The 13,069-nt window shown below is 42.5% G+C and overlaps 1 protein-coding gene across 4 annotated transcripts in view; it reads left to right on the top strand.

Moving 5' to 3' along the window:
* Positions 1-11,058, top strand: part of PHF6 (PHD finger protein 6) — a 335,169-nt gene extending 324,111 nt beyond the window's left edge. For all 4 annotated transcript variants that reach the window (XM_069212497.1, XM_069212494.1, XM_069212495.1 and 1 more), the window contains exon 10: positions 10,457-11,058. In XM_069212497.1, the coding sequence (XP_069068598.1) occupies positions 10,457-10,583 (127 nt within the window). In that variant the 3' untranslated portion in view covers positions 10,584-11,058. The remainder of the gene's footprint in view (positions 1-10,456) is intronic.
* The last annotated feature ends 2,011 nt before the right edge of the window (positions 11,059-13,069 follow it).

The following is a 13,069-nucleotide window of genomic DNA, read 5'->3' as shown; positions in this document are numbered from 1 at the left end:
TATGTCTTTCCCTATCTGGGCGACTGGCTCATAAAAGCCAGCACCATTCAAACCTGTCAACAGCACACACAATACACAGTCGATACCCTACACAGTCTAGGGTTCACAATCCATTACCAAAAATCTCATCTGCAGCCAGCGCAAATACAAGCCGTATCTGGGAGCAATTCTGAACACTCAATCAGGATTAGTGTACCCAAACCCACAGAGAATTCAAGCTTTCCACAATCTCATATCTCAGCTACAATACAGTCACACTTACACAGTAAGGTTTATCATGAAACTGTTGGGAATGATGGCATTCTGTATAGCAATAGTACCCAATGCACATCTAAACATGAGACTCCTACAACAGTGTTTCACGCAACTATGGTCTTAGGCACAGGGTCAGCTACACGATCTAATGTTGTTGGACCGCCAAACTTGCAACTCTCTGCAATGGTGAAATCACACCAACCTATCAAAAGGGCAGCCATTTCAGGACCCTGTTCCACAGACCATAATCACCACTGATGCATCAATGATAGGTTGGGGAGCCCATCTCAACAACCTTACCATATAGGTGGAATGGAACTCAATTCAACACACTTATCACATAAATCACTTGGAATTGCTAGCAGTGTTCCTAGCACTCAAAGCATTTCAGCCACAGATCACGCACAGAACAGTGTTGATAAGGACAGACAATATGACCAAATAGTATTATCTTTAAAAACAGGGTGGGGGGGGGGTGACACTCATGCCAATTGTCCCTCTTAGCTCAAACAATTTGGAAATGGGCAATTCACAGTCACATCCACTTGCTAGCAAAATACATTCCTGGGATGCACAGCCAACTAGTTGACCTCTTAAGCAGGACACAGCAACAAATACACAAATGGGAGATTCACCCACAAGTAATTTAATATTACTTTCAAATGTGGGGACCACTAAACATAGACCTTTTCGCAACAAGCAAACACGCAAAATGCCAAAACTCGCATCCAGATACCCACACCCTCAATCCAAGAGCAATGCTCTATGGATAAATTGGTCAGGAATACTTGCTTACGCTTTTCCCTCTCTCCCGTTAATTCTGTTTCTAGTCAACAAGATGTCACACTTCCCTCACTTTGATACTCATAGCTCCCACATGGGCATGTCAACACTGGTACACAACACTATTGTATCTGTCAGTAGTACCACATCACAAGCTCCCAAACAGTCCAGACCTATTGACTCAAAACAAAGGTCAGGTCAGGCATCCCAATCCCAGGATGCTCAACCTGGAAATTTGGCTCCCGAGGTCATGAAATTTGGATATCTACAGCTTCCATCAGAATGTATGGACATTCTAAAACAAGCATGTAAACCTACAACCAGGCAGTGCTATGCAAATAAATGGAAACGTTTTGTATATTACTACCAACCTAAAAACATTGATCCACTTAAAGCATCAGTACAAGATATTGTATGTTATTTGCTTCATTTAAGAAAGCAAATCTTGTATATTCATCTATTAAAATTATTATAACTGCAATATCAGCCTACCTCCAAAACAGTTAACATACATCTCTGTTTAGAATTCCTGTCATAAAAGCTTTTATGGACGGGCTTAAGAGTTTATTCCACCTACAGCTCCACCAGCTCCTGCATGGAACCTTAACATTGTACTCACAAGGCTCATAGGACCACCATTTGAAACAGTGCATTCTTGCGCACTTCAATTTCTCTCATGGAAGGTTGCTTCCTTTGTAGCAATTACCTCCTTAAGAAGAGTAAGTGAAATACAAGCATTCACTTTAGAAGAACCCTTCTTTCAAGTACACAAACACAAAATGGTACTTAGGACAAATCTAAAATGTCTACCCAGGATGGTTTCACTATTTCACATTAATCAGTCAGTGGACTTGCCAGTCTTCTTTCCATAGCCAGATTCAGTTGCTGAAAAAGCTCTTCACACTCTTGATCTCAAAAGAGCTCTAATGTATTATGTAGACAGAAAAAAATACTTTAGAAAATCTAAGCAACTTTTTTCGCTTTCCAACAGCCTCATAAAGGTAATCCTATTTCCAAGCAAGGATTGGCAAGATGGATAGTAAAGTGTATTCAAACTTGCTACCTTAAAGCTAAAAGGCAGCTATTAGTAACTCCTAAGGCGCATTCCACTAGAAAGAAAGGTGCTTCAATGGCATTCTTAGGGAACATACCAATGGTAGACATATGCAAAGGGAGATTTCTTCTTCTTCTGCAGGATGAAGAGTTGCTGTCTTCTGAGGATGCACGGCCGGGGAAATGTTGCTAAACTGGCAGGAATTCTAGATACAATGTTGCAGAAGAGTCTTCCTCATGGATCTGCAGCTTTTAGTTTCCTGGAGGGTCCAGTCATGGTTCTGGTGGCCAGAAGTCAAAGCAGAGGTTGCAGAGGAGTCCTACTGGAATCTTGCGAGCCGAATCGGAGGACCCACCCCAGAGGAAGGTCCTATAGAGCCCAAATAGAGGGCCTGCCTGCCTGGCCACTCAGATGCTTCCAGAGGATCAAGGTGGCAGAACCCAGGGACCCTCTGGAGGAGCTCTGGGCACCACCCCTAGGGTGGTGATGGGCAGGGGTGATGCTCGTGCCAGAGCAGGGATTGGTGGGGGAGGGCCGTTGTGGACTGGTTTATGCACGGAGCACACCAAATGTGCCCTTCAAAGCAAACCAGTGGTTTGGGAGGCTACCCCTCCCAAGCCAGTTACACCTATTTCCAAAGGGAGGGGGTGTTACCTCCCTCTCCCAAAGGAAATCCTTTGTTCTGCCTTTCAGGGCTTGATCAGATCAAGCAGCAGGAGGGCAGAAACCTGTCTGATGGTTGGCAGCAGCTGGGCTGCCCAGGAAACCCCATAAGACTGGTGGTAGCAATGCTGGGTGTCCTCTAAGGAGCCCCTATAGTGAATGGAATCATACTTCCAGTGCTTGCAACATTATTGGGGTATGATTACGACATGTTTGATACCAAACATGCCCAGGCTCGGAGTTACCATTATGTAGCTGGACATAGGTAGTGACCTATGTCCAGTACACACACAAAATGGTGTCCCCGCACTCACGAAGTCCAGTAAAATGGGGCTGGAGTTTGTGAGAGCACCTCTGCTAGTACAGGGGTGCCCTCACACACACGTACCTGAACCCTGCCGTCTGGGCTGAGAGGGCTTACCATAGGGGTGACTTACAGTGACCTGGTGCAGTGACCTGTAGTGAAACCGGGTGCGTGCACCCGGTTCACGCAGACTGCAATGGCAGGCCTGCAGAGCCCTTTGCATGGGCTCTCTATGGGTGGCAGAATAACTTCTGCAGCCCATAGGGATCCCTGGAACCCTGGTGCCCTGGGTACCATATACTAGGGACTTCTATGGGAGGACCAGTATGCCAATTGTGGGAAGACAGGCTTACTAGTAATCCGATTTGGAGGAGAGAGCATAATCACTGGGGTCCTGGTTAGCAGGGACCCGGTGAACATAGTTAAACACACTGACAACAGGCAGAAAATGGGGGGTAACCATGCCAAGAAATAGGGCACTTTCCTACAGCCAAGATCATCATTCCAAGTGCCACCGGATTCCATAGTCCCCACTACATCACACAAAAGGGCCAATTTTCAAGCTACTGGAGATACACCACCCCCAGAAAAAGAAAGTAAGCGCATAGACGCTGCAGGAAAGAGGGTTACAACTCAGGCTGCCAACCATTGGTGTATCGCCAGTTCCCATGCTCTCTTGGCACGAAATGAGAGCCCACTGGGGGGGCGAAATGTGGAGGAGTTCCTCCAGTACCTTCCAGAAGAACATAGGAAAAGAGGTCAACAAATTGTTACAGAGGGGCAAACCATCACTAATACCTCTGTTTGCTGCACCCTTGACGCAGCAGATACTGCAGTTCGGGGAATCAACACAAGCATTCTCCCTTGGCTACACACTTGCCTCACATGTTCTGGCTTTATACAAGAGGTCCAACAAACTTCTCAACATGCCGTTCAACAAAGAACCTGTCTTTGGTCTGCAGGTAAACACTACCTTAGAAAAAAATTAAAAAGGACTCTGATACTGTCAACACTATGAGAGCATTTCAAACAACTGCTCCCAGGGGAACTTTTCATTGCCCAAGTTACAGGAGTACCTACAAAACCACCTCTACAGAGGCATCCACCTCACAACAGAAGCAGACTCAAAGGCTACTACAGAGGTTCCTTCTGAGGCAACAACAAGGGTAGGGGTAAGGGTGCCTCCTCTTTCAGAGCAACACCCTCTGCCAAACAGTGACTACCCTATCCTCCCCTGACCACACAACACCTTGTCTGGGGCAGACTACAATATTTCCATCCAGTTTGGGATACCATCACCACAGACAAGTGGGTGTTAGTCATTATCCAAAATGGCTATTGTGTGGAAATTATGACCACACCGCCCAACATTCCGCCTTGCACTCACAAGTTAACACAGGAACACCAAACAATACTCGAGCAGAAAGTCCAAGCCCTTCTCCTCAGAGGGGCCATAGAACCAGTTCCTCTTCAACTTTAGGGCACAGGGGTATACTCGTTCCTTCCTAATCCCCAAAAAGTATGGGTTGTTAAGGCCAGCCTTAGATCTCATGTTTTTAAACAAATATATTGTATCAGAGCACTTTCACATGGTCACCTTACAGGATGTCATCACGCTGCACCCTCAAGGCGACTTCAAGGCAACACTAGAAATGAAGGACGCCCTCCTGCACATACCTATATATCTAGCCCATCGCAAATACTTAAGATTTGTCATAGTGGCCAGACATTACCAGTTCAAGGTACTTTCATTCGGGTAACTGCGGCACCTCGCATGTTCAGGAAATGCCTAGTAGGGTTCGCAGCTCATCTATGCAGACAAAAAGCGTCCACGTGATCTCTTACCCAGACAACTGGCTCATCAAAGCCAGCACTCATCAATGTCAACAACATACTCAGATGACACAAGTCTCACTTGCAACCACTACAGGTTCAACCATATTTAGAAGCAATCCTAAACACCCAGTTAAGATTAGCCTGCCTCAATCCTGCACAAATTCAAATCTTTCAAGCAACATTGCCACAGTTTCAGACAAACCACCAGCTCACTGTGAGGATGGTTATGCGTCTTTTGGGATGATGGCTTCATGCATTGCCATAGTTCGCCATGCAAGGTTACATCTGTGCCTTTTACAGGAATGTGTAGCTCGTCTGTCTCAGTCACAGTCAGTTGGAGGATCTAGTGTTGATAGACCACCAAACTTGCTGTTGGAACACCAGAAATCTGTTGAAAGGGGGGCCTTTTCTTCACCCTGTTCCCCACATCACTCTCAAAACAGATGCATCAGAGATAGGATGGGGTGCACACTTGCTAGACCTAACGGTACAGGATCTCTGGGGTGCCAGACACCAGAATCTCCACATCACCTACCTAGAGCTTAAAGCCATTCACCTATTTTTTTTAAAGCATTCCTTCCTCACCTCACTTACAAAGTTGTTATAGTCCGCAAGAACAATATGACAATCATGTATTACCTACAGAAACAAGGAGGGACACAGTCTCCACAGCTGTCACTCCTGTCGTAGACCATGTGGAAGCGGGCTGTACATCACAACATTCACCTGTCAGCAGAATATCTTCTGGAAACAGACAACGACTTTGCAGACCTGCTCAGAAGGATACAGCAACAAGTCCACGAGTGAGAACTCCACCTGCAAGTCTTCCAGTCCTACTTCCAAAATTGGGGATTTCCTCAAATAGAACTTTTCGCCACAGCAGAAAACACAAAATGCTCAAACTTAACCTCCAGGTTACCGCACCCACTATCCTAGGGCAACGCTTTTAGAGGAGTTGGTCAGCGATATTTGATTACGCGTTTCCACTTCTACATCTCCTTTCTTTTCTGGTTTGGAAGCTCAAGCAAACTTCTCACAAATAAACCTGGTAGCTCCCACATGGATGCGTCATCCCTGGTTCACAACTCTACTAGATCTCTCAGTAGTTACACATAAGAAGCTCCCCGGTTGGACCTTCTCACTCAGAATCATGGACAAAGCAGACACCCAGATCCCAAAACTCTCAACTTAGCAATTTGGCTTCTGAGGTCATAGGGTTTGGCTACCTAACCAGTCACAAGAATGTATGGACATTCTTAAAGAAGAATGAAACCCACGGCTAGAGCATGTTATGCAGCAAAATGGACACGTTTTGTTGGCTACTGTCACCCAAAATAAATTGACCCTTTCAAAGCCACAGTGCAAGACATTGTCTGTTACCTACTCCGCTTACAAAATGCAATCTTAGCGTACACTTCCATACTGTTGCATCTTGCTGCAATACTAACAAAATAGGCAGCACCTTTTGCTTTTCGAGATTCGGCCGTCAAAGCCTTCATGGCTCAAACGAGTGATGACTCAAACCTTCCTGGGATCTTAACATAGTACTTACAAGACTCATGGATCCCTCATTTGAACCTCTACATTTATGTCCTCTTTCATTTCTATCTTGGAAAGTAGGATTATTAGTCTTAATCACTTAGGCATGTAAATGATTTCCAGGCTTTAACCTTAGAGGAGCCTTTCTTCCAAATGCATAGACATAAGGTGGTTCTTCATACCAACCCAAAATTTCTAACTAAGGTTGTATCTGTTTCATCTCAACCAATCTATCAAATTGCCAGTTTTTTTTCCCTTAACCAGAAAATGTTGCGGAAAGAGCTCCTTATACATTCATACATTAGATGTTGAATGCTTATGTTCTACATTGATAGAACTAACACTTTTAGAAAGTCTATACAGCTTTTTTCGCCTTTTAACCACCACACAAAGGCAACCCTATATCCAAATCAAGCCTAGCCAGGTAGATTGTAAAATGCATTCAGACTTGCTATGCTAAGTCCAAAAGGCCTTTACCTGTTCTTCCCAGAGCACACACCACTGGTAAAAAAAAAAAGAAGCAACCTTGGCCTTTTTAGGAAATCTTCCCATAGTTGACCTATGTAAGACAGCTACATGGCCACACCACACAATTTCACCAAACATTATTGTATGGTTGTGCTACCACGCCAACAAGCCACTGTAGGACAGGCAGCGCTATGTACCCTTTTTCAAATAACTTCAACACCCACAGGTTAGCCACTGTAGGAAGCTGGCCTGGTGTGTGGTGAGCATCCGAAGGTGTTAACACCCTATACCAGGTCTGGGTATCCCCTATTAGTGAACTGTAGGCAGTGTCTAGGAAGCCACAGCTCTCTAGAGGTAGATGTGGATGAGCAGCCAAGACTTATCAAGGAGACATGCAAAGCTTATGCAATACCACTACAGTCACACGGCAATCACACACATCAAAGAACCACACAGTGTTATAAAGATACTTTATTATGGTAACACACATACTAAAATGCTGTATAGGCAATACCCTATTAGCAGATGAGTAAACACACTATTATATACACATTAGAAGTCAGGAATTGACATAGAAAGCAATAGAAAACAGTGAAATATCAGAATGTAATGGAGACCCTAGGGGGAGACCAAACAATATACTAAGTAAGTGGAATGTGAAAGTCCGTCCCCCACCCAAGGAAGTGGAATTGGTAAAGGGGCGCTGGAGAAACTAGGAACCCCAAAAGGTAAGTAAGAGGTTGCCCCCAAGCGACCAGGAGAAAAGTGGTAAGTTTTCCCCAAACCCACAGGTAAACTTTAGAAAAGGACTGTGCAAGACCCAACCAAGACTGGAAGGAACAGAAGGTGGATCCTGACAGAAGAGGACCTGCACATGAAGGGGACCAAGTCCAGTTTGAGTGGGCTTGTCCAGTTGGGGCAGGAGCCACTACCTACCCTTCTGGAGATACAGGACCAGGTCGAGTGTGAAGACAAGGAGCCAGCTATGCAGCACAGGAGCAGGCGGAGAGTTCCAGACAAAATGCAGTCAAGGTCCCACGTTGGAAGAAAAGTTAGTCAGTGGTGTACAAAAAGCACCAACAAGCCTTAGCAAAGGCAAGAGTTGCAAATGAAGAGTTGCAGAGCTGCCGGGGACCAGGAAGGTCCAGGGAGGCTCAACCCAATGAGGGGAGACCCAGGTGACCCTCAGCAGTGAGGAGAGCTGAAAGTAGAGGATGCAACCCCCACAGGCAGCAGGCACAGGAGTCGCAGTGGGGCCGACTCTGCACAACTGGAGAGGAGTCGCTGGAGCAGCAGGCAGGAGACTGTGCTTTGCAGGTAAGAGTGCTGGAGGCCGGGGCTAAACGGAGCCTAAAGTTCCCTTTGAAGAAGAGCCAACAAGCATTGGTAGCTGCAAGAGTCACAGTCCTGTTCTCCAAAGGTGCTTTAGAGAGGGTAGCGGACAGGTAGAAAGACCAGGGTTATTATTCCTATTATTTCCTCACCCTAAAAAAGGACAGGGGCTTCAGGTGTATTGTGGACCACTGATTATCAGAAGAACAAGTTATATACCTTCAATAATGCTCTTCTGGTGGACAGTCCTCACTGCACTCCCAATTTGCCATTCTCTGGGGTGGCCTCCTTTAAACTTTTAAAAAGGTCCCAAGTTTGGAATCGTCACCCTGGTTCTACCAATTGTTCAAACTTTGTCTGGGGGTGTGGAAAGGAACAAACCAGAAACTGACGTCTGCACTGTCACTTCTAGGGCAGTACAAATCCACGTGGAGCTGCACAGTGCCAACTAACGGTGTGTAATCTTGCTAGAGAAATGTTTTTCCAGATCCAGTCTGTCACCGAGAGTAGCATTCTAAAGTGAGGAATCTGTGTTAGGGTATCCACCATCAAGTGTTACCTAAGGTAAATAACTTTGTTATGATACAGGTGGGAACAGCAATAAACTCTTGGTTCATAAAAGCAGAGCTATTCAGCCATATTTACAGGATAAGAGACAACAAAACAGGCAGTGCAGCACACAAATGAATGTACTTCATAGGTTTTCATCAAATAATGAAAATGTGAATAAACTGGAGAAGAATTTGACCCCTTAAACTAGCAGATCATTTAAATGACATCTCCCCATCTCTTGTTACTAATAGGATGCCAGCTGTAGAGCTGATTGTCATGTTTGAGGAAGTCTACCTGATGATGAAGCATTCGAGCAAAAATACTCCTGCCAGGTGGCTTCACAGTAGCATTCTACAAAACATTCATATTCCTCCTAAAAACACCTTTAGCTGAATGTCTACCTTCCTATCTGTGAACTTGCAAGGAAGGCATAGTCTTTTCTGTTTGATCAACTATATAAAGTAGTGCTATCAGAGTACTTCTTCATGTACTCATAAATGGCTTTATAAATTGGCCCCATTATTCCAAAACGTCCTGTCTGAGTATTCACAACCCAATCTCAGGAAAATGCTCTTTGGATGGATTAGGTGGGTATGTTTGTCTATGCTTTTCACCACACTGCTCCTTCTATCTTATATAGTTTATATAGGTGCTGTTTTGCAATCTACACATAACATGTTTCTACTATACACATGCTGCAAAGTGCCATACAGTTGCTGGTTATTCTGTTGTAGCTTTTTTATCCTCGAAGTCTGGAAACTTTCTTCACTTTAGTTTATAGCAAACTCCAAAGTTTATGTAGATAGTGCATGCAATTGTGCATTGTACGTGGCTGCTGTTATACTTTTTGAGATACGTTCCAGCCCTTCTTTTTTGCACATTTTGGAAAATTCACCTAGATGCATTTCTATAATTTTAACGATGTCTTATACAGGTTATGAATTGGTAGAAGGTGAGGATTACATTACCAGTATTCATTGATTTGTAGCTTCTCGTGTTGCAGTTACAAGGTGTGCTCTCACTTGCCTTGTTTTGTTGGGTTTGAATATTAAACTTGTTCTTCAAAGTGCATCTGTTCTAAACTGGTTAGTAACGCTTTCTTTATGTTCTGCATTAAATGGTTCCCAAATGTTTTGTCATCTTCACTATAACATTTGCTTTCAGAACTCTTACTCTTGGATCAATAACATGTTATGGTGTAGTGAAATCAGTGTATTGATTAATATTTTATGGCCCATGTAGACAGAACCTACTTGAAGTTTTAGATTGCTGAGGTAATTTTAATTCTGGGACCACATAAGAAGTTTTCTGCAAATGGTAGTGTTTTTCCATGGAAGCCGTAGTGAGTGAGGGATGCCAGTTTAATTGGCTTGTTTGCACTAGAAGCTAGTGGTCTTGGGTTGTTAATGTACCAAGCTCTGCATGATAGTTGAGTAGAAGAATTATGGCCAACTTTATAGAAGGGGGATCAGAAGATGATCTGGGGAGATGTGCCCAACTCCTCCATCTTCTACAGTTCTTTAAGTTGCAGATTCTAAAATTGCATAAATCAAAACAAGTTTTTAAAGGATTAGAAAGATAAAAATCGTCCACTATGCTGTGTGCACACATTATTTACCTGTGAGGTGTTTTAGCAGATTGTTCACACTCTTTCCACTTTTTTTTCACAGACTCTACTGTAAAAACCACAGTGGAAATGATGAAAGAGATGAAGAAGATGAAGAACGAGAATTCAGAAGTCGAACCAAAATGGATATCGATCATAGTGGCACTACTCAGCAAGTCAATGGAAACTAGTTTTTAGAAGTTACTCATGACTAGTCTTATACCTAGACAATGAAACATGCCCAAGAAGCCAAGGTAGTAAGTAGCGGTAGGGGGCTTAATTCTGGTCAAGTGCATTTCATTGAGAATTGTGTAAAGGACTGCTGAGAAGTAGGAAACATGTACATTTGAACCTTGGCTAATTTTGTAACTATGAAAAGGAAGACCTCATTTGTTTTCCAATAACATTTGGTTTTACTGAGTCTGTAAGGTGGATTTCTTTATTCTGTAAAAACTAAAGTTGTCTTCTTTTGAATAGGTTGAAGAGGCAATGATAAAAAACTGGGAATGAATAAAAGTCATCCTTAATTACTATACTTTTTTATGTTTTCGTAAATCAAAACGGGTTGTTGAATTTATACTGCCCAGTTCTTGTAAGAAATGCAATGATACTGCCTGAAATGTTTGTGTGTAAGCCTACAATAAATGGCAGAGTTTTACATGTGAATATTGTCTGTAGTTTTTTTTGTCGATTTTATGCTCTAGGAATGTTTTTCGGAGGTTTGAACATTAAGTATCATGATTGTTCACACAGAAACCAAAACGGGACACAATTGTGTAATCTGGAGTTAACATTCATTATTGAACTCATTTCTTGATAATTAAAGACGAAATCTTTTGCATTCTGCAAACTAACATGCTTATACTGTGTATATGCTGTTGTGAGATTTTGGATCCTTTTTGTTGACAACATATTTGTATTCTGTTTATTTTCTGGGACACCACAGTAGAAGCTCTTGGTGTGCAGTAGTTAGCTACATCACGTGTATCTAAGAGATAAAGGTCTGATTTGTGCTGGAAAGTTAAACAAAATTCTGCAGAAAGGTCAACTGCCTGTGTTTCAGATGTGGACCTTGCACTTGACTTTTCCGAACATTTGGCACTCGGTGTGTGTCTCATATCGTTGGATCTCAAAAGGTTGTACTTTGAGGAATGGAGCCACCTTGGCAAGAAACCCTTAACCTCCTGAACATTTGGCTGAACTGACTACATGCAATTGTATTTACATACGCTGAGACACAAGTTTAAAAAAAAAATCATTGTTAATTTTACCAAACAGTATATTTGTGCTGATTTTGTTTTATTCATATATAGTTTGTAGTACTGTTCCTGTTATAAAATTAGCCTTGGGTGAATTAGAATAGCTCTAGCCTTCTTTACAATTGTTTTGTGATCTGTGTCAATTTTTTCTCTTTATATGCTGCAAGCACTGATAATAACAGTTAATTTATCTTACTGCATTTCGTAAGAGTCACTTGTGGAAAATGAAGACAATATTGGTGAAAAAACTGCAAAGTTTACTTCTTTAAAATAGTTTTAATAATCCAACATTTCCCTTTATTATTCATAATGTATAATCGAAGAATTTAAACACTAGGAATAGGTCCTGGTGTCAGATGGATATATTTTTATACAGGTTTGTTTTTAAAATATGAAGGTGCTAGGGGTACAGTGGACAACAAGTCCTGCTCCGATACCAATGGTGTAAAAAGAAATGGCAATATCCTGGTTCTTTAACTGTCTCCTGTTACGTGCCAAATCGTAGGCTTTGTCATCAAACCGAGAAGCTCTGGATTTGCTCTTATCCATGATCCATGTGTTTACAGGTATACTGATCTTGTTTGGATTTGTTTCTCTCTTTTTTTTTTTTTTTTTCAAGATTCGTTTTCTACTTCTCCCAAACAAGAAGTGTTAGATCTCCTTGGCACCATATGTGTTAGAGATAGGTGGGCCTCTGAAGTTGCTTTCAAGTTCTTCATTATGGTATTCCCTTTGTTATTCCTAAAAGGTTGAATATCTCTGCTCTTTGGAGATCCTAGAACACAGCTTTTAAGGTAATTTGTTAATGCTTTGTAATCAACCACACTAACAGAAAATATATGGCCAGCAGCTTTCTGTGGCTGCATGGACGCCCCCAGAAATAGTCACTCTCTTATCCTGAGTCTAGAGTTCAGAGCACCGGGATAGAATGAAGCATTGCCAACTATAGCTTTGTGTGGCAGGTAAATACAAAGTGCATATTGGTGTTAGATATTGTGCAGAATGGGTACAAAAATCATATTTTCTACCTCACCAATTCCACCGATGGGAATGAACCCTATTTTACTGGACTAACTGTGCCAGAAAACTCAATTGCTACTAATTATTTCTTGATCTAGAAGAAAGGTTCCTAGCAGGAATATTGTCCAATTCTAGATCTCAAAGGGGTGCGCTGATGAGTGATAAGGGAAAAGTTCTGACTTTCTATCGGATTGTCTCTCACTTTCAGGAAGGAGATTCCATGTGTTTAACAAACAAGAGAAAATAATCCACCTTCAGCAATATGCGACTGACGAGTCATAAATCACAATAAACATCTAAATACATTTTTTAATGGAAACACAATATTGTTTCTTTTGTTTATTTGAAGCTTAGTTGCCCATTTAGAAAAGTTAATTGGAACATTCACTCATTTTAAA

Source organism: Pleurodeles waltl, chromosome 2_1, assembly GCF_031143425.1.
Source record: "Pleurodeles waltl isolate 20211129_DDA chromosome 2_1, aPleWal1.hap1.20221129, whole genome shotgun sequence".
Lineage (NCBI taxonomy): Eukaryota > Metazoa > Chordata > Amphibia > Caudata > Salamandridae > Pleurodeles > Pleurodeles waltl.
The sequence above is the reverse complement of the archived record's forward strand: the minus strand, read 5'-3'. Positions and strand labels throughout refer to the sequence as shown.